At 42.3% G+C, this 27,930-nt stretch overlaps 4 protein-coding genes across 5 annotated transcripts in view; 2 read left to right on the forward strand and 2 right to left on the reverse strand.

Moving 5' to 3' along the window:
- The window catches only part of ssr2 (signal sequence receptor, beta), a 61,478-nt gene that overhangs the window by 457 nt on the left and 33,091 nt on the right, over window positions 1–27,930 (forward strand). The window contains exon 1 of one of the 2 annotated variants that reach the window (XM_085791117.1): window positions 18,500–18,516. The exons of the other annotated variant lie outside the window; for it this stretch is intronic. The gene's annotated coding sequence lies outside the window, so the exon portion shown is untranslated. Of the gene's footprint in view, window positions 1–18,499; window positions 18,517–27,930 lie in introns of those variants that run through there. 2 annotated transcript variants of the gene reach the window in all.
- agr2 (anterior gradient 2) lies at window positions 1,163–4,867 on the forward strand. The gene is made up of 8 exons (XM_085791105.1): window positions 1,163–1,222; window positions 1,956–2,077; window positions 2,196–2,259; window positions 2,348–2,400; window positions 2,572–2,648; window positions 2,873–2,936; window positions 3,929–4,012; window positions 4,577–4,867. The coding sequence occupies exons 2-8, from the start codon at window positions 1,969–1,971 to the stop codon at window positions 4,624–4,626; spliced, it is 501 nt and encodes a 166-aa protein (XP_085647231.1). The 5' UTR covers window positions 1,163–1,222; window positions 1,956–1,968; the 3' UTR covers window positions 4,627–4,867.
- Window positions 7,485–14,540, reverse strand: tspan13b (tetraspanin 13b). The gene is made up of 6 exons (XM_085791106.1): window positions 14,296–14,540; window positions 12,905–13,072; window positions 10,757–10,837; window positions 9,552–9,665; window positions 9,351–9,461; window positions 7,485–8,268 (listed from the first exon to the last, which is right to left on the reverse strand). The coding sequence occupies exons 1-6, from the start codon at window positions 14,356–14,358 to the stop codon at window positions 8,194–8,196; spliced, it is 612 nt and encodes a 203-aa protein (XP_085647232.1). The 5' UTR covers window positions 14,359–14,540; the 3' UTR covers window positions 7,485–8,193.
- On the reverse strand, window positions 16,915–26,704 carry bzw2 (basic leucine zipper and W2 domains 2). Its single transcript, XM_085790219.1, has 12 exons — window positions 26,639–26,704; window positions 25,254–25,324; window positions 23,627–23,803; window positions 21,836–21,939; window positions 21,353–21,418; window positions 21,101–21,236; window positions 20,447–20,556; window positions 19,058–19,228; window positions 18,832–18,978; window positions 18,543–18,681; window positions 17,776–17,951; window positions 16,915–17,010 (listed from the first exon to the last, which is right to left on the reverse strand). The coding sequence occupies exons 2-12, from the start codon at window positions 25,315–25,317 to the stop codon at window positions 16,915–16,917; spliced, it is 1,386 nt and encodes a 461-aa protein (XP_085646345.1). The 5' UTR covers window positions 25,318–25,324; window positions 26,639–26,704.

Raw genomic sequence — 27,930 nt, forward strand, 5'->3', positions numbered from 1 at the left:
CCAGAAAAGGTTTTACTTAATGTGTTATAGGTTTCATTTAAAACCAAAAATGTAGGCATGCATCATATATAAACATGCAGCATGTACAACATTACAGCTCTTTCTTGCTTTTTACTCTTGTGCAGGTAAATTGAAAAAAAAAAAAAGAAGCATCTGTCTGCTGATGGAAAGAAGAGGAGAGGCAGCAGTATGTGTGAGTGTGCCTGGTTCAGGAGCAGGAGCTGCAGTGAAAGGACTGATTCAGTCCCGACCGGGCTGAGGACTGAAGTGAACAAAGCCCCATTGATGCAGCCCGACCCCCCCCCCCCCCCTGCTGCAGGACACAGGAGGAGACTGTTGAGATGCCTTCAGATAAAACCCACACCCCTCCCAGCTTGGACTCGTTCATATCCGCTAACGATCAGACATTAAGGTAAACTCAGTAGAGGCGTGTTATAACGTAAAGTCCAACCCAGAGAAAACAGGATTTCACCTGCCCCAGCCCCCCCACCCCCCCTCTGGATCCGCCTCTGGGCCGCTGAGTGCTGACGGCTGCTTGTGAAACCCGCGTCTCAGTCGCTCAGACAGCATCTACTCTCCATCTCTAGGACTTGAATCAGTGTGTTGACTTAGTAGGAAAGGCGCCTTCACCTGCACTTCAGATCGAGAGCCAATCACAGAGAGACTAATCATCATCATCATCATCATCATCCAGCCTCGATCCGGTCGTGTTCCTCACTTTTTACGCTGACCTGTCCTTGGATCAGAGCCAATATCATCCCGTATCACAGGTATCACACCTGATCCCCCCCTCCGGCCCATGCTTCTCTATCACAGTCCAGCCTGTAAAATGATCCATGTTACAGGATTAAACCCGCGCTGTGATGTGAACATGTGCAGAAAACTGAGCGCAAAAAAAAGTTTTCTCAAGTGCGATAATAACTAATTCATTGCTGCCATAACGTTGATGATAATGATCTCGCACCTGGACATTTAGAGGGAAACGCACAGAGCAAACAAGAAACAAACAAACACCAATTTGACCAGTTTCTCCAGGTGAGTTTGGTTCGCAAACAAAATCCTTATAGAAGATGGAGCGAGGAGGAAGAGGAGGGGGAGGAGGAGGAGGGGGCGGGGCCGGAGGTGCGGAGGGGGGGAACAGGTGCTTAAATACGGGACAGGTGAGAGTGGAGGTACAGCTCATACTGGAACTGCACATTCTCACCTGAGCAGACCCGAACAGGTAAGACACAGAGCCCGTCCTCCTCACAGGCTGCTGAAATCTTCATTTTCTCTACCAAAAAGGAAAAGTGAAGCTGATTATTTAAGTTATCTTAAAAAGTTACCACCCTCTCGGTCCTTTTTTGGACCTTTTTTTTTCCATTTTTCTTTTTTGATTTGCTGATCATTTTGGCTGTGTTACAGCTAAAGGTTTTGATTTCTGTAGGAAAGTTTCTTTTTTTGAAATCTAATTTACACTGGTAAAACTTTTTGGAGAAACCCACAAGGGTTAAAAAGACGGAGAAAGTTGGTCTTTAAGAAAAATCAAAGTAAAGGAGAGTCTTCAGTTATTGGATGAAACTTCAGCTACTTCAGCTTCATTTAAACATCAGTTCAGATGTTGTAACTTCTGTGATTTCCTTTCATAGTAACAGTTCTGTTTATCCAAGACGTGACTGTGGTGTGGTTTTTCGAATCAACTCTTTACTTGTTAGTGTATAGGAACTTGGTATCCTGCGGGCTCGGGGTTTAAGGTGCACGGTTACAGTCCAGATGTGGACCGTGTCACATTTAGCCAGTTGTCATATTAAATCAGTTAAACAGCCTCTGTTGTAGGAACCACTAGAGGTCGCAGGCAGCTCTACATCGTTTCCCTGAGTTCACGTTTCTTTAATCTCATCATCAAACAGTTTGCACATTTCAGGTTTAGTGATTTTGGCTCCTTTTTGCCTTTTGCTCTGATCCTCACGATGCAGGAAGCCTGTGAAGATGATCAAAGCTGTGGTGTCCCTACTCCTGGTCCTGGTGGCCGTGTCCTCCACCTTTGGGAAATACACGCCAAAGACCGGCAAGAGGATCCCTCAGACTCTGTCCCGAGGTCAGTGAGGGTCACAGGAACTTCTCCTTATGACCTTGAGAGTTAGGCGCTTTGTAACAAACACTGCAGATAAAGCAAGAGTCTGTCACTGAGCTGTGAGTGTCCATGTCTTCTCCAGGTTGGGGTGACCAGCTGGTGTGGGCTCAGACGTACGAGGAGGGTCTCTACTGGTCCAGGTCAAGGTAGGGAAACTGTTCTATAACTCTGAATCTATCTGACCCTTCACTGAATCTGATGACTGAATCTAAGCGAAGGTGTTTTGTGTTTCAGGAACAAGCCTATGATGGTCCTGTTCCACCTGGAGGACTGCCCACACAGCCAGGGTGAGTTTTATTTGACTTAACTCACGCAGCGATCGAAGAGCCAAACCTGTTCGAAGAGCAAGCAGTAGTGTGTTTGCTCAGATGTGACGTCACCCTCTCGTATCCTGGTACAGTTGTGAACCGGGCCCTGGTCTTTGATGTAGGACTAAAAATAACTTGTTTCTCCTGCAGCACTGAGGAAGGTTTTCTCTGAAAGCAACGAGATCCAGAAAATTCTTGATGAGGACTTCATTGTCCTCAATCTTGTGGTAAGTTACAGGATGCTTTAAAGCTCTTCCCTTCAAGCCTAATATAAGATTTAAATTTCAATATTTCTCTCTTATAATATTGGCACATGACCAGAACTACAACCTTTATTTACCAGGAGTTTATTGCTCATCATTCAGATTTGTTGTGTCCATGGAGAACTTAATATCTCTAATAATAATAATAACTACTTATGAGCTTCATTATTTTATTTTCTTTCCTACAGTATGAAACCACAGACAAACATCTCTCCCCCGATGGACAGTACGTTCCCAGGATCATCTTTGTCGGTAAGAGATAACGTGTGGTAGGCTACAGTGGTTAGCACTGCAGTGCACCAGGGATCTCTTAAGTGACCTCTTAACCTTTGATATGACGGTTGTTTAGTCGTTTGTGAGTATTTACTGTGTCAACATTACCTCTGTTTTTATTGCTGTTTAATTTCCCTCCAGGAAACCCAGTGAAGTGTCAGTGTATTTTTAGTGTATGCTAATGGTGTGTGTCAGTCAATAAAGCCACGACACTGTCGCAGCAGAGGTAGCCAGTGGACGAGGAAGTACTCACAACTTTAACCAATAGAACTACTACTACTACTTAAAATACTTAAAGTAAAATGCTGTGGGTATATCACACAGTATAATGAAGAAATCCAAGTTATTATCATTCAATTATTATTATTATTGGGTGCATGATTGAGGCAGTAACAGTGCTGTAGCCTAAATAGTGAAGGTCGAGGTTACTTCAAATACACTGTGGTGCAGTTTAATCCATAATGCTGCATCAGCATCATCATGTTCTGTGTGTAAAATCTACAAAGTTTCTGGTAATCATTTGTAAATTAACACAGATATTTATCATTAAACAGACTGGTTGATCACACACAGACAAATATCTGTGATGTTGTCAATAATGATAAACTGGCTCTTAACAAGCTACTTCATAATGGTCATCGCCACTGACCAACGTTAGCAACATTAGCATGTAAACCAGGGGTGTTAAAGTTATTTTAGTTTACATACAGCACAATTTGATCTCAAGTGGGCCGGATCAGTAAAATAATAACATAATAACCTATTAAAAAAGAAGAACTCTTAATTCTTCCCTTTGTTTTAGTGTTAAGAGGTACAAGTATAAGCCTCTTCTGTCTTCTATGTAATTTGACACGCTTGACACCCCTGACGTAAACAAACCAGTCTGCTTAGAGCCAGTGTATCACTCAGTGAAAGGGTCACACGATCACAGACAGCTCCGACCTCACCTCCGACCTCTGCTGTCTCCACAGACCCCACGATGACAGTGAGGGCTGACATCACCGGTCGCTATGCCAACCGCATGTACGCCTACGAACCAAGTGACATCAAACTCTGTAAGTATATGAATGAATGAATGAATTTATTTATTCAAAACAGGGACAATGCACAAAAAACATTAATCTTGTAAAACAAGAAGAGATGCTTTGAGCCAGGTTATAGCAACAATTGCTAATTTCCACCTGTAGTCCCTGGGCAGGCAAAGTGCTAAACAGATACAATATTAAGATTAATTGAAATAGGACATAATAACCATAATATTTAAAAAAAAAATTGACAGAATGCACTAATAAAAGCAGGGAAACAGGAGCGCCAAATCATAAAGTGCACAATAGAGACCAACAGCACATACACTCTCATCACACATTCAAACACATAGCTACACATACAATACACAGATAACAATCATCCTCCTCTAATAACCACACTCATAGCCAGACACATACACACACTCACATAATACTTAACAATGTGTGCAAACTTGCTTACTCAGTAACCAGCGCTTTGACAAGCAGGAGAATGTGTGAGGATTTGTGTATACTGAAGCTAAGACATGGTGAGTTTATGCTGATCTGTGTTACGGGGGACACATCGGCTGATCGACTCTTCCTCTTCCTCAGTGGCCACCAACATGCAGAAGGCGAAGAAGCTCCTGAAGTCTGAGCTGTGAGCGCGAGGACGGGACGCAGTCGCAGGCTCGACCGGAGACCTGATCCAGAGTCAGTGACACCACACGGATACCAACTAGACGTGCGCGGTCACTGCAGTTTATATAAAGAAAACTACGCACTGGAAAGCTTCCTCCCTTCACCCACACATGAAAAAGTTTTCTCCTCATTTTTTTTCTCACATTTGTTGTTATTGCTGTTCATCCACAGTGTCTTTTAAATAAATATTGAACTGTTCCTTCAGGTTGGATCCTCTGCCTTTTTTTTTTTATTTTACCAACAGGGAAATAGAAAATTCAGTCTTGCAGCACATATCCGTAAAGGATTTCCAGTCATTATACCGATTAGTTGTTTGCTAATCATTACACAGTCGTTACAGTTAATGACTGAACATGCAGGAGTTTTTATGAGATTTGACCCTTTAACTCACACATTCTGGCTTTTATTCTCTGGTATTAACTCACAGCCTGATGGCTAGAAATGGTACAGATGTGGACAGTCACTGAACAGCTGTAATACTTCAGGAAACCAGGAAGCCTGCACAGAAATTGTATTCATCACTGAATTTGTATTTGTAATTGCACTGTGCGCTTTAAACTCAAAACGTATGTTTATTATGGGTCTATTCATGCGAGTTGTCCACACAAACCATACATTTTGTTTGTGTTGCAGAGATAACACAAACAACCTACATAAAATGTTGAATGCACTAGCTTAAAAGATGTTACAATCATCCCAGCCTCCTGTATGTGTGCCACAGTCAACATAGATGCTATATAAAACATTCACTGACCATTACATTTATTAATTACAGTCTTAATTGCGATAGTTTTATCATGATGAGATGTTGAATAATTTGAATTTCTACCTCACCTTTACATTAGTCTTCAGCTTAATGGGGCATAAAGCAACAACTGTGGTCGGAGGTAGACTGAATATTTACATACTACTGCACATAACTGGTATCATTGAGTTGGGTTATGGAATAAAAGACAGAGATAAAAGACTCATCAGTGCGAGATACAGAGATTTGAAGGTGGTTGGGCCCTCTTACTTCAAATCCAGCTGTCGCCAAGCTAAAGCTGGATTTAAATTCAGCCGTTTGAAACCTTCCACTTGTTGACCTCACAGGTTTCAGGGACGTTCCTCGTGTCCATGTGGGGGCAGCAGAGTGAGCTGTAACTCCACTTGCCTACAGTACCTCACCATATCATCTTGACTTATCTGTTCGGAAGCAGTTTCCTGAGCTCATTCTCTTCACCAGCTCCTGAGGGACACGTCCGGCTCTGTAGCTGCTAAACACTGCACTGTGTTCACCGGCTGCTCTCTAACTGTGTCTGTAGGTGGAGGACAGAGGAGTTTTATACAGAGCAGCTAATTCCCTGTAGGCTGCCTCATTTACATAGAGGATATGCAAATTGATGTGAGCTAATGTTGTGTTGACAGTGATAGCTGCAGCTTTAAAGACATTTTATTTATCTCTGACTCTCACACCTGCATAAACACTGCACTGCACATATTTTAAGGTCTTCCTTGCGGTGCAGTGAAGTCACCACTTCCTGCAGAAGAGAGAGAGAGGGGTACTAGTGAAAAACAGAAGGAAACAACCTGCCAGACCGCAATGAGGGCACTAAAGCTTCACTTGTCCAGTTTTCTCAAATGCAGTGCATTCTGGGAAACATGCCAAGCAGCGCACAATAAGTTTGTTGTTCATCTTGTCACATGACCAGTTCTGTAAATGATTGTCAACTGGTTTCATTCCCTAAGTGATTCATGATTAATCAGATTTTTATGAACCAACATAACTTCACAAGCACAAGTCTATTCATGGAGCACATTGTGTAATCAGTGTGTGTGTGTGTGTGTGTGTGTGTGTTTGTGTGTTTGACATCCTGGATGGGCGGGTTCACACACACACACCAAGTGTTGAAAACGTTTTCCTGTTGCTGGGTTACCACCGACCCTCAGTTGAGGCTATTGTCCCATGGTCAGGTCAGGATTTCGGCCGCCATCTTCTTCCCTGGGAGAATCAAACAAGGCTGAAGAAACCTGAGACCCACGTGGGTTCATGCAGCCTGGCCTGATGAGGTGATGACGGAGGAGGAGAGGAGGGACACTAACGTCCACTCAGCTCCTGTGGGAAGTGATGTCTGAAGGCTGCACTGTAAAATAACATTGCTTGTTCAATTCAATTCAATTTATTTATTCTCACTTTCATGAAAACCTTCTGTTTAACATGGGAGCGAGAAGCCGTTTTCCCTGTCATGTTGTTTGCAAAAATAAAAAGGAGACCCATTTAAAACAAGACAATAATTCTAAAGACGAGTCAGCAGAAGTTTTGTTAAGTAAAATGAAAAATAAATAAGAATAGTTAAGATTACACGTATTTGCCAGAGATTTCTTTGAAAGGGCAAACAGGCTGAAACCGCCATTTCCGCCAACTTCTTACGTCCACAGTTGTCTGCAGTCGTACCTCTGTCTATTGTGACCTCTTCACTGAACCATTTATGCACGTATATTAATTAAATTAGTGTTGCTAAGCTGTTCAGTCACTGATTCCTCCCAGCAAGAAGGAGCTGTTTGATTCCTATTCTCCCACAGCGCCAACACCATGCAAACTAGGTTTATTGGCGAGTCTTAGTTGCCAGTAGGTGCATCGTATAAACTCAACAGTCTCAGTTGATGACCTACTACTTCTTAAGGTTTAGGGATCTCTTCAAACAGCTGGATTTGTCCAGTGACAAGTTGAAATACGATATTGTTTTAGCTGTTTTAAGAAAAAAACAACCTGTGGAATTTTTTTTATTTTTTTCATTTGGTCCTGAACACCTGATGTGTTTTGAAGGAAGACAGAAGCAGATTTTCTTTTTCTTCCAGTAGTGTTGTTTTATTGTGTTTTACAGTACAAAGGCTCGGACAGGTGCCTCACAGAATCATCATACAGCAGCTTAGAGTCATGCAAAAGGCCACAAACACAACACGCAGCCAGGTGCAACACACACACACACACACACACGCACTCACACACACACACACACACACACACACACACACACACACACACACACACACACACACACACACACATACAGAGTAAAAACAGTTACAGGTCATCATCACCCGTGTCCTTCATTCTCTCACACAGTGGTTGACATTATTGCGTTCAGTGGGTTGGACTGAAACAAATACAACAAACACACACACAAACAAACAGTGTACAGTGTCAAAATCAGGCAGACTGCATAAATACTTCTGGAATATACAGCAGACTGCTGCGGACTACGTTCCCTCTTTTCTATTTTTACACCCACAACGCTTAGTGTCCTAACTGTGTGTGTCAGTGTCTCACGCTGAAGGCCACGTGTGCCAGTGTCGTGCCACAAACAGAACACACTTCGCCCTTAAAAACCGCACACATCACATAACAACAGCACGGCTGCAGCAGGAAGTGGAAACACGCAGGTCGGTCTCGTATTTACAGGTAAAGCCCGGAGAAAAGTCCACAGAGTTGGAGTTGGAGAAGGGGACAGAGTGGGACAAGTGCTTCAGGAGGACAGGTGGGCGCCGTCTCACAGGAAAGCGCTGGGGTTCGCCCGAGGGTCTTTCTGGTTCCTGTAGCGATACGTCAGCCACACCCCCAGAATCTGACGGATGGACACAGCAACAGTTAGAATTGGCTATGATCTCAAATATACACAACTTCAACCCTTAATAAAATATAATGTGAGTTGCATTTTATTCCTTAGTTATTTGCACTTCATTTGCATTTTCTATTACCTCTACTTCTATTGCTTTTAAATATTTTATATATATTTTTGTACCTGTATGCAATGACTGAAGGCACATAAGAATTTCACTGTAATTACTCATATATTAGCCTGTATGTGACAAATTAACTCAGATTTGAGTATGAACTGTTGTCATGAAGGAGGAAATTAGCTGCAGAGACCAAACTGAGACATTTTTTGTACCAGGCTCTTAAGATTTTTTATTTCTGTTGCTATACTGCTGATACTATTACTACTACTACAACAACTACTGCTACTGTTACGACTTGTGCTGAGGTTGCCATCACTGCTACTGCTACTGCTACTTCTGCTAGTAGCCTACTGGTAATGGTACTGCCACTACTATCACTTTTACTTAAATTCAAAATATAATTTTAATGATTTCAATCATTCTAATCATTTACTATTTATTATTGTCTTACTGTCTTACTGTTTTTGATTTTAATGTATTTCTATGCCTGTGTAAAGCACTTTGAATTGCCTGGTGTATGAACTGTGCTATACAATTCGCCTTTGCCTTTACTGTTAATGCCACTACTACTCTGCTACAACTTGAACTACTGGTGATTTATTGTTACTACCACTACTACTACTAGTGTTGCTACTGCTACCAATGCTACTACTTATGACTGCTATTATTTCTACTAAGTTGCAGTACCAATGGGAAAAGCAGCAGTAGGCTACTGCTTCTATTCCCATTGCTACATTAATGCCACTAATCCTGCTACTGCTAATGCTACTGCGTCTAGTACTTCCACCACTGCTAATGCTACAACTACTTTTACTACTGCTTCTACTCTGCAACTAGAACCAATGCTATTATTTTTGCAATGACAGGTGCTCTGTTACTCATACTACTCCAGACAATAGCTACTACTAATGCTTATACGTTATGATCCCATTGACGAACCCTCAGCAGCGTTGCAGCTGTGACTCACCTCAGTGAAGCTGAAAAAGAGTCCGATCCCTCCGACAAAGCGCAAAACTTTTCCGGCATGTTCCTGGATCTTATTTGCACAGGGCTGACAGGAGTGGTTGGGGAAACACACCTGCAGGGAAGTCAAGAGACACAATACATTGTTAAAAATGCAACAGGGAGCAGGGGAACTTGTCACGATCCCGGACGGATTCTGACTCACGGCGTCACAGGTGCCGTTGTAGTCCACCTGTCTGAAGCCACAGCAGTTGATGCTCTTCTCCACGTCCCCCTGAGTGCTCGGAGAGTTATTCCAGCCAACCTCCAGCAGATGATCCTGCAGCACATCGGCAACATTTGACAGCATTCTCACACTGGTCCATACAGCCGAGAGCAAAGAATATCCACCACAGATGTAAACAACTGGCAATAATTCTAGTTATGTATGAATTTACTATGAAATATTATAAAAAGGAATCAATCAAAAGCATTTTTCTCTTTGTGGTTAAAATAAAGGGTAAATAATCAATGAAATTCATGTAATTTAAGTCATATTCTAGTTATCAAGTTTTTTATTTGTAGGGATCAAATCATATCAAACCACTCAATGACCTTTGAGTTTATGTGACATGCAAGGCATGCAAGTTGTTGTTTATTTATTGATATATTGATCTCCTTTGACCCAGAATACATTACAGCACTTCTGTGACACAACACCATAAAACATTAAAGAGGAACTACCGGTATGTAAGTCTGGTCGCTTTTCCGCTGTTTTGCTAACCCTCCTCATGGCCATGTGCATTTGTTTACAACGAAGCCGGCGAGAAATCAATCAATAGAGCGGTAGATAACGTTATGTATCATATACGATGTTACGACATGTATATTTGTGTTGTTTAGTCTGTCATAAACAAGAGATTACGGTATACGGGGTGCGTTTGTGTCGCGGTAGAGACGAGAGCTGGGACACTGGGGTGGCAGCCTCAATCTTGCAAAGTTGTTTTTCAGCCAATTGACGTAATAAGTGACACGCAGGCGGAAGGCAGAGAGCCTCCGTTATCCCTTATAACAAGTTAAGTCATTTTTTAAACCATCATAATTACTCCAAAACTGTTTAATTAAGGTAAAAATGTAGCATAGTTAAGGTATAAATCCTGCACAGTTCCTCTTTAAGGCTGCTGACATGAATATTATTTGCATGTGACGTCTGAGGACAAATTTGACTTTTAGCTTCGTCACTCAACACATGTTGATACATGAGGAGGATAAACAATTCAGAGGCCATGTGATGTGAGGTGAAAGGTGTAAACACCTGTACAGAGGGTGGAGGCACAGTTACATTTCTTCCTGTCGCTGAGGTTAGTGATCAACGCATTGTAAACAACAACAAGATGGCCGTCACTGTTAAACTGGATGTGTCGTTCTTACCTGCTGCTCTTTGTTGATGGCCAGACAGGCGCTGGACACAGAGAACTGCACGATGAAAACCATGAACAGGATGATCATGTACTGAGCTTCACTGTCAAGGAACGACAACAGATACACACAGTCCTGCTGCCTGCGCCCGGTCTGAGCTGATTGCAGAGTGAAACACGATGCTGCTCATGCATACATGAATGGAAAATGGATTTTCCAAAACACTGTGTCTTGTGTGTTGTGTAGTTAGATACAGGTCAGGATGTCCAGGTCTGTTCGCTTCGTGACCCAGATGAATATAATCTAGGTCATCGTGATCGGTCCTCAAGATGTTAGTGAATAAGGTCAGAGATCGCAGCAGGTTGCAGGTATTATTTTAAAGAAATGTAACATTATGTCAGCCTACATTTACTGTGATCAAGAAACTACAAATAATCTAATTTGAGATAATAAGATGTTATAAGTGGATATAAGATGTTTTTCATGTATTTTTTTCTTGATTGCACTGAAAACATACAGAAAGCTGAGGTCAAAACTGAGGTGTGTCCTGAATGAGTTTTGCATACTATTGTACTGGATTAATTATAATTAATTAAAATTGCCATGTGGCTCACAACCTTCATTAACAGCATGTGATTTTACTGTTTGTATCCTAATATTCAGATATATTTAATTTTGCACAGGGAAAATCAGCAAACAAAGATTTGATCCACAGCTTTTGACATGTGTGACACCTTCACTGTCACTGTTGAGCTGGACCTGCCTCTGCAGGGGTGATTTGTTAATCCTGGATGTAATAATCCTGGATTACTGTGGAGTTTAAAAAAACACAAGCAGAAGTTAAGATGAGGAGCCACGATCAGGACTCTCCCAACTATTAAGAAGCTACAGGACTAACGAAGCAGTTTAATCTCAGGGCTCTAGGTTCTGGGACATGGTAGCCCAGTTTAGCATAAAGATTGGAAGATAGATAGATTTTACTTTAAAATTTTTTTTTTTTTTTTACAAAGTTTAATGTATACCTACCAGCACCTTTAAAACTCACTCAATAATTCACAATTACTACATCTGTATCTATAAACAACTTAAAGCAGAAGTAAGCGATCCGGTCGTTTTGGCTAATGCTGCGTTCCAGGCAGGCTTTTAAAACCGTAAGTTACAGCTTCAAGTCACGACTTATGACTTTGTAGCGTTCCAGGCAACCCGTAACTCGTGTTTTTCCGACCTGTTTTACCTGTGAAAGTCACTATAACGGCCGCTCGTAACTTCCGACCCGTGAACTCGTACCAGATCGAACTGGTACGACTTCACAGGCCGGAAAAACACGAGTTACGGGCTGCCTTGAACGCACCATAACTTCTTGTCAGCCGATGGAGTTAGCAGCCCCCGCCCTCGTCATGGATCTATTGGTCCTCGTCCCTATGTCACCACATTCACACGCATCCCTTGGCTGCACACACAGCCCTTCATGCCGTTCTCTCTCCTCATTGGATAAAGGTTGTAGGATACAAGAAAAGTTTTCTCCTCGGCAGAGGGACTGACAGACCCGTGTTTCGGTCCAAACACTCTATGTAAGTGATTGCTGTCGGAAGATATAACTATTTAAGACTTATATTAACACAAATATTCCGCTTACTTCTGCTTTAACTGTCTGATGGGTTAAACAGTTAACCTCCACTAGGAAAATTAAAGCCTGATAAATAATGTGGTGAAGTGGTTTTATTGACTCTTTTGTCCAGCTCAGTCTCTAATAATAAAAGCACTTTAATGCCACACATTACATCACACTTAACTGTTGCCATGGATCAGTGCTCCATTGATAATGGCTTTTTATATTCCCCCTCATGCACGTGGTTCAACTCAGAGTGAACTTCTGAACTGACTCAGATCAGCTGTTCTGGGAAAGAAAACTCATCTCAGAGTTGTTGTTTTTTTTTTATTCTAAGGTTTTTTTTATTCCTTCCTGACTCTGGTTATATTCATAAAAATTAATTTAATACAGGTATACATACCTGAGAAACTAAAATCAACATTTTAGGGAATTAATTGGTCCATGAGAATCTTTTTGCTGCTGTTTCATTGTCTTTGTTCCCTTTAAATGCTGATGCACTTCAACCATTTTTTTGGGTGGGGGAAATAAGAAGTAACGTTGAAGGATACGAAGAAGAGCAGGACCTGGTGATGCTTCATGGCCCCGATGAGGCCGGCCAGGGCCACGAAGAAGAGAAAGACCCCGACGCCGATCACACCTCCTACCACCTGGAAGCTGGAGACCAGACCGAACCATTTCCCCCACGCTGCGATGCCAATCATCAGCAGACTGACCATCTGCAGGAGGACAGGACACACACACACACACTAAGAACTACATAGAATTTGTAATAGATAGTGTGCAGTAGTGTTGTGCACATTTACCACATGAAACCTCAGCTAAAAACACCTTATCACCTTATTTGTGACTCTAATCTCCTGTTACAGTATGAACTCTGAGCTTCACACAGTGACGTCTTGTGACAGCTGTGTGGACATTGACCAGCCATGTGTGAGACAGTCAGGAGCAGGTGAGTGTGTGTTCATCTGCTGCAGCTGTTCAACACCAGACATATAATACAGCACTGTGTGTAAAAGTGTCTAAACCAGTTCACCTGCACTCAGTGACATCACAAAGCAGGAGTCACACTGGAAACTGACTCATATAGGCCTATTCTTCATTTTATCTCACAGTTTTACTCAGATGCTCATTGTTTTACTTTACACTTTCTTCGGTTTTAACTCTTTTATCCCATCTTTTTCCTGTGTCTCATTTTATTTGTTCTTGTACCCCTCTTTTATTCATTTTTAACTGCATCCTGCACTCTAATTTGAGTCCTCCTGGTCTCAATCTGTTGTTGGGTTCTTGTATTGCCTGTGTAGCTTTATCGTGGCGGTCCATCTCTTATGGTTTTATGGCATTTGTGACTTGTCTCTTCTATATTGTTTTGTGAAGCACTTTGTAAACTTGTGTTTTTAAAGGTGCTATATAAATAAAGTTATTATTATTATAATTATATATTAAAAAATATCTTCTCTTGTATGCATGTGTACCATGGATGTGATGACATCATTATGACATCATCAGACAAGTCCTCTCCACACCAACAGAAAACATTATGTAGCTATGCAGCACATTAGGCTCAGTGGTTGGCGCTCCTTTAACCTGACTGGAGGGTCTGTGGTGCCCAGGGCCCCTGTGAGGCCCCGGGGAGGAGGGCCCCGCCGAGGCCACACACACACACACACACCTGTATTCAGCGGTGATAAGCGTTATCTGAGGCGGACACGTAGCCTACGTCCTCTGCTGTGGCGCTATAGAAGGACGCAGCATTAAATAAAAAACACACACAGCCTCATACTGCCTCTGGCTATTTTTGTTTTTTTGTTTCAGGCCTGACTGTCTACAACAACCCGCATCTCTCCACCCTTCTCTCCCCACAGACATCCCTGGCCACCGCAGCGCAGCGCAGCGCAGCGCCGCTGTAACAGCTGTCCATATGGCGAGAGGTGATACTCACCACATAGAGGATGTTGAGCGCGCATAGCGAGTGTTTGGAGCAGGTGAATCCGGCGCAGCCCATCCTGCTCAGAGGAGAAGTCACTCAGCCCAAAGAGACGGTGAAAGGTGTCGGCTCCACACAAACACAAACCTCCCGGTGCAAGAGACGGTCGCTAAGCAGCTGTAACAGCAGCAGCACCAGCAGCGGCGGTAGCGGCAGGTCTAACCTGGACTGAGCCCAGCGTCATGCGTCAAACACACGCACGCAAGCGGTGCGGCGGAAGTTGGATGACTGTCAAAATTAAAGCACGCAGTTTGTCACTTCCGCAGTGCAGTCTATTTGGGGGGAGGGATTGGAGGAGTTACTATAATGCAGGCTAAGACTTAGATGACCCAAATATTAAAATTTTGGTTAATGGTAAATGGAGTTGCACTTATATAGCGCTTTTCTAGTCGCTTGGACCACTCAAAGCGCTTTACACAGTTTTTTTTGTCGCATTCACCCTGTTTCAAACACATTACAGCACTGTTTGCAGACAGGATTTGGGAAGCAATCATTCACACAGGGCAAGTGTGGGTTCAATATCTTGCCCAAGGACACTCGGACATGCAGACTGGAGGAGCTGGGAATTGAACCACCCGTGAACGACCCGCTGTACCTCTTGAGCCACAGCTGCAACATTTAGGCAAGCAAAGATTTAATGACTGAATAAATGACTGAAGGAGTTCAAAATCACACAAACAAACATTTTACTCGCCTTCACCCCAGTATTATACATTTATCTGCAACATAGCCTACTAAATAAACCAATACAAAATAGATCCATAATACATAATATATAATATAGATCCAAAACAAATCCATACACACACTCATGAGCTAAAATCAGATACTCTGCTCAACTGATGTTATATTTGACATGGTGCTGGGATGTAGCCTATTGTAGATGTAGATGTAGATGTAGATAGGCTAGTGTAATGTGTGTGAGGAGTCTGGCTGAATATAGGGTTATCTTATGACAACATTAATATTCTTATCAAAACAACATGCAGTCTTGAGATTATTATAGGCTATTCAAAATGTTGTTTTAACAAAGGGTACGTCCCTTTGTTTTTTTTTTCCTGATACCAGAATTAGTTCCAATTATCATCTGTGCTGCTAGAGCTGTTGAATCTGTGATCATCTATAATGAACAGGTAATGGTCCATTATTATTAGGGTTCATGCTTTTATTTTGAAAATAACGTCCGGTGTTGGAGTGAGTGTTTAACTTTAACTTGCCTCATGCTTGGTATCCTATGTAGGACTGAGGAGAGGGGAGATAAAGGGATGGGGCTCCGGGGGACCGGGCCTGCTGATTGGCTGCTGAAGCCTCCTGTTGTCCCAGAGAGAATCCGGATCAGTCAGACCCGGTCCACCTGACCCGGACCAGTCCAGTCCAGTTCAGTTCAGTTCAGAGGAAGATGCTGTTTGCCTGCTCCTGTCTCATGTTGCACTTCATTCATTATTCATCATCAGACCTGAGGAGAGAGCGCAGTTCTCTCTGGGTCACACACACACTAGTCCATCAGCAGCCTTTACCTAGCCTACTTTTAAGCAGCAATCAGACCACTGTTCCCATGGTAACAAGGATTACACATAGCAGCTTTTTTTTTAACAAATCATTTTTTCCATTTTTCACACTCCACATTATAACTCACAAAGAAACTATTAGATAGCATAGTGAATAGATTTTTTTTCTTCTTTTTGTTTGCAGTGGGTGGATTATATGGAAGCCCATTTCTGCCAGTGTTTATAGGCTACTTGCTGCTGATGCTTTCATCCTCCCCTGAATGCAAGAGACTGCATCACAAAGTTGAAAATTTCTGTTCAGGAAGTCAACATGGAAATCAAACGCACAACTTTGACATTATGAGTCACACATTGTTCAGACAGAGCGAAACAGACACATGACCATCTCTCTCTCTCTCTCTCTCTCTCTGAACACTGACATAGGAGCTGTCAACCTGTCTGTGTGCATTTGTCTGAGTGGGAGTGAGGATTGGTAGATTTGAGGTTCAAATCCCAGTCAGGGCTAGTATGCTGCAAGAAGAAGAAGAAAAACTTCTATCAAAACCAGGCCACCCAGTCCACAGAGAGAAATTTTTACATGGGTTAACACCAGTAAATGGCCAAGAAGAACCAGTGTGATATTTTATTATTATTAAATGCAATTGTTTATTATCTACTCCTCTTTTTCTCCAGTTTTAGTTTTGAATGTGTTTTTATTTTTATTTTGTAATTGTTGAGCAGTAAAGTGCAAACATAAAATAAACAACAGTGAACGCATTATCTATGACAGAGTTTATAAAACACACGTACATATAAAACCAGTTTATTCATAAAAAGATGAGAGCATCGCTGAGTCAAATACACAAAAAAAGTGTTGTTTTTTTGTTTTTGTTAAACTCTAAAACACGTGTTACATCTAGGCTACTGCAGAGGTCACACTGCCATTGCTGGACAGTGTCACAGATGGAGTGGGCGCTGAAGACTTTCTGGTTCCTCTGACGGTGCTCGGCTGCTTCAGGACAGGAATGGGTCTGAGGACGACGTCGAGGGCGGAGGAGGAGGAGCTCCACCTCGGCTCAGACAGGAGCTACTCTACAGGGTCACAAGCTGCTGCACAGTCAGGACTCAGGAGGAAGACGACAGGAAGCGCTCCCTCAGCCCTCTTCTCCCTCTGACTCGGACTCTGTGGACAGGAAGAGGAGGACAGGTGAGCTGACGGCTCCACCTGCTGGTCGCTACGGCTACTGACGTCAAAATACAGTAAGAGCCTGTGGAGTTGGGAAGCTGATGCTGATCTATGCACAGATGATTAAAGGGATAGTTCAACATTTTGGCAAATTGGCCCATTGCCATAATCCCTATAGTTTTAGGAGTAGGTTCGTTACCTTTAATTGTGGGTGCAAGCTATTTTTGGAACGGTGGAGCAGAGCTGTGAGCTTAAAGGTAACAAACCTACTCCTAAAACTATAGGGATTATGGCAATGGGCCAATTTGCCAAAATGTTCAACTATCCCTTTTGAAGAGGAACTATGCAGGATTTCCACCTTAGTTAAGATGCATTTTTACCTTAATTAAACAGATTTGGAGTAATTGCGATGGTTAAATAAATGACTTTTAACTTGTTATGAGGGACAATGGAGGCTCTCTGCCTTCCTTGTAGCGTCTCTTTGCTGATAACCAACCTTGCAAGATCAGAGCCTCCAACGCACCTTGTAACCCATAAAGTCTTGTTTATGACAGATAAGATTACACAAATATACACATCACAACATCGTATATGATATATAACATTATCCACTGCTCCATTGATTGCTTTTTCTCGCCAGCTTCGTTGAAAACAAATGCACATGGCCGGGAGGAGGGTTAGTAAAACAGTGGAAAAGCGACCAGACTTGCATAGTTCCCCTTTCTGGCAGTGACATCGCTGAGTAACATCAACATATCTCACATATCTAACAGTGTGTGGAGAGCAAGAAATAAATGAAGTCGTGTGGTTCTTGCCTTCTTCGGCGTTTTGGAGCCACTCCACAAACTTCTTCATCTGTTCCAAGAAGACACTCTTCCCTTTAGCAGCATGGGCGTCTTTGTACCACTTCAAGATGGCCTCCTCACTCAGGACATCAGCTGAGATTAAAAGGGGAAACGGTCAGTGTAGAATAGATAAAACAACACATCAATTCTGTATGGAAGGGTAAGGGTAGGAGGAGGACAGATAAGTAAAATGCACTAAGCAGATTGATAAAGACAAGTAATACGATTTTGGGAGTTCAACAGTGCACATCCTTTCTGACAGCTCCCATCCTTTACACTCTGACTTCCAGTTTTTACCTTCAGACTTCCTTGTATAAAATGTAACAGGTACAAGCACTCCTTTGTTCCTACAGCCGTCTCCCTTTTGAATTCAGGACAGGGTAGGAGGAGTCGCACCTGGTGGATTGATATTCTGTGGTTTCTCACAGGCAGACTGTTCTTGTTTTTGTTTCTTTTTGTTTTCATGTGATGCTGATGATGTTGGAAATAGTTGATAATACACACTGATTGCACTTTCTTTCCTTGTATGGGCTACTTGAGTCGCTGCACACTGTATTATCCCTCCCTCCCTCTTAGACTTTTACGTTTTTTTAATGTATTTTTTAGTTGCTGCAACACTAATTGCCCTACGGGGACACAAATAAAGCTGAACTGAAGAGTAGAGAGAGTGTGCGAGGTGCCGACCTTTGTAGAAAAGCATCACAATCTTGGAGAAGGACTTCATGAAGTGGATGTTGTCGTAGCAGTACTCCTGGATCTTCAACAGCAGCACCAGCTCGGACTGACCCTGAGTGCTGAACACCGCCAGCAGAGGAGCGTAGTACTGCAGGAAAACACACACACAGCTGAATGTCAACACGGCTGCGATATCAAGAGTGAAAGTACCACTAGAGACGATTCAGAGAGGGCAATCATCTCCTGTATGTGTGTCACTGTGCTGTGTTGTGATCATGTGTGTGTGTGTGTGACCTACTTTGAGGTGTTTGAGTGCCTGCTCTGTGACCAGCTCCTCCTTCTTGTTCCACTCCACAGCGTTCATCAGGCACGTCCACAACAAGCCGATCACCGCCTGCTCCTGCAGCTCGTTCCTCTTCATCTCCTCCTTCACGTACACCACCATCTGAACACACAAACACACACACACATTGGCTTGGTTTCCATCTATATACAGTAGCACTGTGAGTACCTGTCCTCTTTACCTCTCTGATGGGACACTGCTGTGACAGGCGCTCCTGCAGCTCCCTCTGCAGCTCTTTGCGGGTGCCCAGGGTCTGTTGCACGTGCAGGAAGTCCGACAGCTCCTTGAGCCCGGCTTCATTGAAGTACTTCGAAAAATGCTCCACGTTCTGTTTACTGGCTGGAAACAGCTCCTAAAGGGATCGAGAAAAATAAAAGCTAGTGCTTTAGAAAAGATCAAACATTAAACAGCTCAGACTGCTACATCTGGGGCTGTGGGTCAGTGATTGGACTGAAAAGCATAATCTGGAGACGTAACTAGACGTATTTAGAGTCGTTTCCTTCAGCAACCGGCCACGTTACATGAAATATCACAACGGTATTGACCTGTAAACTTTTTGGATATAAAATGTCATCCCTTTGTGGCAAGGTGAACCCACACCTCCCGGGTAAGAGTCATGCGCGCTTGCCACTTGGCCAAAGGGACATCCCCTTGGCCAAGTAGCCAGGGCGCACGATCAATTGGGGGCATAGTGACAGGAACCTCAACTGTCACATCTCTCCCCCTCTTTTCACAAGCACGTCCTCGTGCTTCCGCGCAGGCTGCCACACATTAGGAATCCATGGACCCACCCCTAGTGCTACATGGATCCTGCCAACAACGCCAGAATGTGGCAAGGTGAAGAGGGCCCGGGCGGGGATTGAACCCACACCTCCCGGGTAAGAGTCATGCGCACCAAAGGGACATCCCCTTGGCCAAGTAGCCAGGGCGCACGATCAGTTGGGGGCATAGTGACAGGAACCTCAACTGTCACACCTTCATTTTGGTGTTTGAGTTAAAGTTTGCTGTACCTCAGTGACTTGAAGTAACTGTGTTGTCTCTTAATCTAATAAAGAAACCTGGGTTCACTTATCCAACTTTACCAGACAAACAGAGTCACTGACCAAACACACCAACGTCTGACTGACTATATATCCTTCCTCACTGTGCCAACTCTCATTACTGTAACAATGTAGCTGCCCTCTGGTGGCGGGAGGTAGCAGCCAGTCAGCGCAGCAAGTTGGGACCTTGACCTTTGACCTTTGACCACCAATATCTAAACAGTTCATCTTGGAGTGAATGTTTGTGAAAGAATTGAAGAAGATCAGTCGAGGCGTTACTGAGATGTTATGTCAATGAGACTGAGCTTTCTGTGGGTTTAGGGTGAGGTTTAGGTTTAGATTAGGCCTAAACCTGAAAACAACATGCCTCCACCTCTGACTGTTGCCGGCACAGAGGTATTTGAACAACTGGGAGGTATAATGAGGGAGAAACTACCACACCGTCTCAACACAATCACTACTAATGATACAAAGCACAACAGTCCTGCTCTGATAGGACTCTGTTACAGCTCTCGATGAAGCCTTCTTACCAGAAGTCTTTTATCCAGGTTTGCCTTCCTCAGAGCAGAGGTTACCGAATTGGCATCTTTCTCTGCGATCCATGCTTTGAACATCTTCACAGCAAACAGCGCAGAGATCCCTGCAGAAGGCCAAAACAAAACAAAAAAAAGTTCATAAACGCTTACAGAAAATTAATGTTGCATTTACCTAATCAAGTTATGTCAACCGGTTCCAAAAAAACTTTGTTGTTGTTCTGTTATATACAAAATGTTAATGCTTGGGAAGCCAGCTATTCTAACAATAACTTCTGCCTTATACAAGAAAATGCCTGAGAAACATTTCCTGGGATCGTTCTCATATATTCTGGGACCGGCATTTTGGAAAAACATCAAGGAGAAGAAGGGCACTCCCATGGACCCCCCTCTGTGTGAACATTACAATTTATTACAGACCAGTATTACACTGCATGTTCTGGTCCTGAAGTTTGCAAGAAAAATAATTGCACTAATTGAAATGAAACCTGACCTCCCAGTGTTTTGATGACTTCTTAGTCATACTATTGCGGCTGCACTTTGCTCCTTTCATAACAATACAAACGTTATTATGAACCACAATAACCCGTTGTAAAGACGACCGGACTATTTTAGTTGAGAGCACAGCAGAGTGTTAGAGTCCTCTCATACCTTCTTTGACCACATTCTCACTGAAGAGGCTGTTGATGATTGGAGGCGGTAGGGCGTTGTTGGCCAGCAGGATGCCGGTCAGCATGGCCAACTTGGTCTGCTCCGACTCGCTGAAGGCCTTCAGGAAGAGCAGCAGCTACACAGAAACAGACACACAGCACACTGTACTGTAACAAAGATTTCTGATGACAGTAAAGATGGATGGAAAACTGCAGTTCTAATAAAGTACTTGTTGAACAGACTGATCCAGACCTTTTTGATCTCGTCCTCAAAGGCCTTCTCCAGATATTTGTATCGTCTGATGAGCTTATTGAAAACCTGCAGTCACAAAAGCACAGTCACATAATGTTTATATAAAATGTTCGGTAACCCTTTAATTTACAGGCTGTGATACTAAGGTGATAATGTCGAGAAATAGCCAAAAAATAACGGTCAATTTCATAGTAATGTCATATTTTTTAATTTAATTCTTTTAGGAAAGGACAGAATTTTTCTCCAATGATGCAATCAATTGTTATTTCTTGGCTATATTTCTCGACATTACTATGAAATTGACTGTTATTTCAAGGCTATTTCTAGACATTATGATGCAATTACTTGTTATTTCTTGGCTATTTCTTGACATTATCACATAATCATCAGTCTGTAAATTAAAGGGGCTACCAAATGTTCACATAACCCCATCCTCCTTCATTGGTGGGCACAGTGTGAGTGTGAAGGGGAGTGTGAGGTCACCTGAGCATATAGACGTAGAGCGGCATGGCTTTCCTCCGTGGTGAACACACAGTACCGTGTCAACTTGGTCTTGTCGCCCTCATCGATCCGAGTTCCTCCAGGAGCTGAGGAAGAGAACGGGAGGTTTAGAGTCGACTTGTCCCGACCAGTGTGGTGGTATAGACTCCGAGATGGTAGAAGGTTTTTAGGTCTTCAAGTGTCCCGGAGAAAGTACCACCACGAGACCACTAAGGCTCCCCACCAGATTCCCAGGACGTTCGAGGCTGTGCTTAACACTGAGCCTGACCACCCTGATAAGGAAACTCAGCAGAAGTGAGGCTTCACCTTAACCCTGACCACAGTCTAGCAAGAGCCTGTTCAATCTGTTTCTTGCGGCCACTTTTCACTTTAACAGCAGAAGTAAAGACTTAAATGTGAAAAACACTGAAAAGGTGAAGGGAGCCATACTTGGGTGGGTGGGTAATCAATTATCTCTCATTTAGCCTGGGAGCAAAACATTTAAGTGTAATTGGTTTAACAGAGAGTGAGCTGCAGAACACGCACAGACAGATTAAGATCAGTCTAAAGGTTACAAGGTTGCACAAGTGACAGTATAGGTCTTTCCTTTAACCTGCAGGTCGGTGTGTGATTTCTACCCAACACTGGGATGGAGGGTCTCCCCACTACCACAGGTCTGAAAGCTCCACGTGGTCTCTGGAGTATTTTCATAAAAATTTGACTATAGCCTATACAGGAAAATAAATCTGGACTCAAATGTGGAATAAAAGTAATACATGCAACACAATGTTTCCTGACGAAGATTTTATGAAGCTAATTTATTCCCCCCTTCTCGGAAAGATGTACTGGTGTGGGTGGAGTTGAGTTTTGTTTAGTTGTAGCCTAGTAGTAGTGTTTAAGTTGTCATATTATTTAGCAAAAAAACTTTTTGTTTTTAGGCTATGTCCTGCCCACCTTACATTTTCAGGGCATTTAGTCTTACTTTTGTTGAAAAATGGTTACATTTTTGTATTCATGTTGGTTTTATGTCATTTGAAATGACATTTGAACCATTTTTTTTCCTTTTTTCTTTAGATTGCAATGTACCTTTTACTTTTGTCGGACTGCTGTACTTGTTTACTTTTAAAAGCAAAAAAAAATTTGTTTACCAAAAAAAAGGTTCAAATGTTATTTCAAATGTCATAAAACCAACATGAATGCAAAATGTAAATTTACACAAACCTGATGCTTTTTAAAACATTTTTTAAAGGTATTTCTGAACTTCTCATCTTGCCAGCCTTTATTTGTCACTGAGCCCTCCATACAGCTCAGTGAAGACATTCAAAGATCAGAGTCAATGCACTTGTACTTTGTGTAGCTTTGTAGCTGATGGCAAATTCACAGACACAATTGTGCAATCATGACCACTTCAGTGACAGAGCTGAAGACTTGAGTTCTTTGGTGCTTAGCGAGGAGATCTCTTTGATTAGTGGGCATTACTGTGTTAATCTGACAAAGCCAGCACTGCAGTGAGCTCTCTGTCCTTGTCTGTGTGAACAATACGGCCGTGGACTGAGCCGTGAACAGCGTGTGACGTGTGTGTGTGTGTGGGACGACTGTTGTCCCTTCCTGTCAGTGCAGAACCTGAACTCAACGTCTCCCTTTTAATTTGACCAGTCCTTGAACCTGTTATAAGACTAACTGCTGTCAATGGCCTCTTACGGCTTTGTCCACCTCCTATAAATAAAATAAAAACAAACAGTTGTAATCTCGGGGTGGTGGTAACATGATAAACCTCAGCCAGTCTGGACTCACCGAGCATGCTCCCTGCGATGAGGATGTCGAACAGCGTGTCTGCATAGCGCCTGTAGTCCAGCCGCGATCCTGTGGTGTCCAGAAACTTGGCTACAGCGTCCAGGTCTCCACCTGCTTCATTGAGGCCCGCAACAATCGTGTCTCGGAAAACTGTCGGCTCAAACTTCTCCTTTTCATCTGTAGGACAGAGGGTCACGGGATCAGGTTCAGGTTTTACTGTATCAACACTGAGCAAGTAAATACAATGGAAACTTTACAGAAGTGAACTGTGGTTTGGCAGTAAATATAAACCATTTATTTATTTTTTATTGTCAAAAGAAATCACAAAATATAAAAGTACATTGTTAATGATCTTTTATTGTAGTTGACCATCAGATTAAGACAGCTGAACCTCTGAGCCCCCTGAGGATTAGACAGTAGTATATGTTTCCTTATTTGTGATGCCGCAGGTCACAATTTTTAATAATTTTAATAAGTTGTTGGTTGGTTTGTCTGTTTTCATGTCTTTCCATTTCTCCATCCATCTGTCCCAGTCTCATTGATGGAACATTTTCAGATTTGGCACAATCATTTTCTTAATATACTGAGTTCTGTGACTCAATTTACTAGAAATTCAGTAATTTAGTGATTTAATTGAGTTTAATTCAATTCAATTCAATTCAAGTGTATTTATTAAGTAATTACAGTGATATTCTTTTATACCTTTGCTCATTGCATAAAAGTACAAAAATATATAAATAAAATATTTAAAGCAATAGAGGTAGAGGTAATAATATACATATATTCTTATTAATTCTTATTAACTTATTTATATTAAATACAGTAAACTAAGTGCAAGTAACTAAGGAATAAAACCAGAGAAAAAGAATTTATGGCAATCAGTAGTGTAATAAATTATTATTGATGGTGCGTGGCAGAGATGTGGTGGTGATTGTGTGTTAATTAACAAATAGTTCATATTTTTTTATGACTCTTTAACCTGAAACTTCTGGCATAAGGATAAAACCACAAGGAGGTAACTCTAGTTCTTTGTTGTGTTCAGCTGCTGCTCTGACGTAGTGGAGGCTGATTCCTTACCGAGTGTGTGTGTGTACTGTGTGTACAGTACTACACTGGCATCATGATCGGGGTATATTTAGACATTTATCTGCTGATTCTTTCCTGTAACCCAGAGCTGAAAGCGAGTGGAGAGCTAAGCTGCTCAACTTAATCCACTCAGCATTCACCATTCAATTGTGATTTTGCCAATTTCAGACTCTACTGTTTTTTAGAAAAAGTTTCTTTACGTCTGCTTTAAAGCATTTAAAAAAAACGTTCACTGTCAAGATGAACTTGAAATGGTTAAGTTGTCATTTCTGAAACTCAGGGATCAAACAATGTCTTTGCAGAGAGAGTCCTGCTCGGTCTCTGAGTTTTAACTGTTAGGACCTGGTCACATTAGCATTTAGCTGATAACACTGATAGCGTGTCAGTCAGAGCAACGTCTGGAATATTTTCCACCTGCTCTCAGGACTGTGCAGGAAACACAGTGAAAGATGGTGTGTGTTTTCTGCTGGATAAACGTGCACAGAAATGCACACACACACACACAGCAGCGTAGACACAAACACACAAACCTGCTACTCACCCCTTTTCCTGGTCTTGAACCTCTGACCTGTGAGCACTGGCTTCTGCTGCTTACCGGTATTCATACAAGTCCTGAAAGACACAAACAGGTCCTGACAGGTCAACAACACTGCTCATGAGTTGTGCATCGTGTACTAACTGGACTCAGGTCACATGACGGTGGCGGTGGCTTGAAGCTTGAAGCTCGTTGCCAAACTGGACTGAGCTGTCTCTGCTTCAAACCAACACAAAGCAGCTGTCCTGACATGTGATGTTTTTATTTATAGGTCAAAGGTCATGCAGCCACTATGGTGCAGGTGACTGTATTAATCTTTCAAATATACGGATACAAGGATCAAAATAAGTCAATTTACTGTTCTCAAGATATTTATCTGTGAAAATGTCACATTTCAGAAACCGACACTTTCCAAGATTTCCGGTGAATCCCTTGTTTTTGACGATGAATTCACAATATTTTTAACATAAACAAAATTATTTTGACACCAGTTAAGTTTTTGGCCTGTCGCTTGTGTCCTGATTAAATATTTACAGATTTCACTTTTTATTTTCATTTTTTAACAGAAAAACAAAAAAACTACTACATTGTTAATTGATGAATTGGGAAAACGGTGGGTGAATTTGCCGAAATTGACATATCCTCATCAGAAATATCATCCGTTTTGGAAATTGTGGCAATGACAATAAAGATAGTTTAGTTTTTGAGTTGCTGACATGTTTCATCAGGAAAGAGTTGTGCCATGCTTAGTATTGTATTATGCAGAAACCAGCTGTGCTACTGGCTCAGTCTCTAGATTTAAGTTATGCAAAGAGTGAACATGCCGTACGCTGTTGACACTGTTACGCTGTTGTTGACCTGAGAGGAGAATAGGAAATAAGAAGGATAGGAACAAACTTTGATTTGAGATGCAGAGATTTGCAGAATTTACATTAACATGCAAACTCAAAACACAGCTGAGTGAATTAGCAAACGGCAGAACAACAGATTAATTCAGCAGCGGTAAACGCAGCAGGAGTTATGTCTGTCAGAACAGGTCTAATCCAGCTCAGTCCTGTCGGGACAAAAACCTTCTCACAATAGGTGGAAAAACAAAAACAAGAGTTTGTGTAACTCATATTCCATCCTGAAGTCTCACCTCCCACAGCTTCTACATTACTGATCAAACTACTGTGACCTGCTGCACTCTTTAAACTACTGATATAAATATATATAAGATGAATCACAAATAGCAATGATGGAACTCTAACTAACTATAAAACTCAAGAGAGAGCCGCTCTAATAAAGTACCTGTATTTATCTTTTCCAATATCCCGTGTTGAAAACCCTCCGTCGACCTCAGCAGCTCTTCCTCTGAGGATAGTGGTTGAAATAAGTTGTAAAGTGCTTACCAGCGGTGAGGTCCTAGTGCTGCCTGTGAGTGTGTTGGGCTGAGTTGACTGTCTGAGTGTCTGTCTGCCTGTTAACCTTGTGCTCTGCTCTATATATAGTGGGCTCATCCCTGCAGAGTAAACCTTGCCTCTGACTGATGGGCACAAAGACACGTGTCATATTACTCAGAGCGAGTCCGACTCATTCTCTCCCACCCCGGTCACCTCAGTCGCTCACTGACACTGACACATTATATAGAAACACAAAGGTGTGTTTGGTGGTAATGTTGGTATCTGAGAGTGGTTCAGAGACACATGTTGCAGGCCGGGGGTTTCCAGCAGAGACGGAGGGAGAGCTGCTGGGTTCAGGCTGCAGAGCCGCTGGCTGGGTCAGGGATTACTGCACTTTCTAATCCACAGCATCAATCCCTGTTGTCTGGAGCTCAGGGCCAGACTGAGAGCCACTTCACTGCCATTACACACACACATGTGAACTTAATGGGAGGTGCAGGAGCTCCATTAATACTCAGGACCATCACTGTGTGGACAGATGTTAGCAGCTGCTCACCACTCTAAGATTAAGGGTCATAGTTTCTATCTATCTATCTATCTATCTATCTATCTATCTATCTATCTATCTATCTATCTATCTATCTATCTATCTATCTATCTATCTATCTATCTATCTATCTATCTATCTATCTATCTATCTATCTCTGACAGTGGATGAGTTGCCGTGATTTGTTTCTCCTGTGTATTATCTATCACACTTTCAAAACAAAATAATCTTTATTAAACTGACAAAAAGTTCAATCCTTCAAGTAAAAGTACCTCATAGTGGAGTCAAATGTTCAATAACTCATTTGTCTTTTAAGTGTAGTGCAGTAAAAAGTTTGAAGTTTTACATAGAGGAAAAATTAAGCAGCTCAAATTGGGTCATTTGACATTATGATAATAATTAATTGTTACAGTAAGATAATAATGTGTGGGAGAATGGGCAGAGCTAACTCTATGTGCTATTACTGTAAGCCTACAGAAGTAGTGAGTAAGTTTAAAATCACTGTCAAAACCAGGTAGAAACATGTCATATAGCACATGATACATTAGACAAGTACAGAACTAAATGTTAGTGTCCTCCTGCAGGGGTGTGAGCTGTAGTGCTACAGGTGATCTTACCTGTGGGTTGCAGTAGACTGTGTATCTGGTGGAGCACTCTGCTGTCTTAAGTGTGTGTGTTGAGCTTCAAGCTGCAGGACAACAGACAGGACCAGACCCAACACTTCTCTGCAGGGGGGGGGGGGTCTGATCCTGGA

The sequence above is a fragment of the Trachurus japonicus genome, chromosome 11 (genome assembly GCF_045865225.1).
Source record: "Trachurus japonicus isolate A0001 chromosome 11, Traja_1.0".
Classification (NCBI taxonomy): Eukaryota; Metazoa; Chordata; class Actinopteri; order Carangiformes; family Carangidae; genus Trachurus; species Trachurus japonicus.

Coding starts and splice junctions, on each gene's coding strand:
- agr2 (XM_085791105.1), top strand. CDS start 1,969: ATGATCAAAGCTGTGGTGTCCCTACTCCTGGTCCTGGTGGCCGTGTCC. Junction 2,078..2,195: donor CCCTCAGACTCTGTCCCGAG/GTCAGTGAGGGT, acceptor TGTCTTCTCCAG/GTTGGGGTGACCAGCTGGTG. Junction 2,260..2,347: donor CTCTACTGGTCCAGGTCAAG/GTAGGGAAACTG, acceptor TTTGTGTTTCAG/GAACAAGCCTATGATGGTCC.
- bzw2 (XM_085790219.1), bottom strand. CDS start 25,317: ATGAATACCGGTAAGCAGCAGAAGCCAGTGCTCACAGGTCAGAGGTTC. Junction 21,940..23,626: donor CATCGCAGGGAGCATGCTCG/GTGAGTCCAGAC, acceptor TCTCTTCCTCAG/CTCCTGGAGGAACTCGGATC. Junction 17,952..18,542: donor TGTGATGCTTTTCTACAAAG/GTCGGCACCTCG, acceptor TTTTAATCTCAG/CTGATGTCCTGAGTGAGGAG.
- tspan13b (XM_085791106.1), bottom strand. CDS start 14,358: ATGGGCTGCGCCGGATTCACCTGCTCCAAACACTCGCTATGCGCGCTC. Junction 10,838..12,904: donor ACCAGGTCCTGCTCTTCTTC/GTATCCTTCAAC, acceptor AGTGAAGCTCAG/TACATGATCATCCTGTTCAT. Junction 8,269..9,350: donor TCTTTTTCAGCTTCACTGAG/GTGAGTCACAGC, acceptor TCCATCCGTCAG/ATTCTGGGGGTGTGGCTGAC.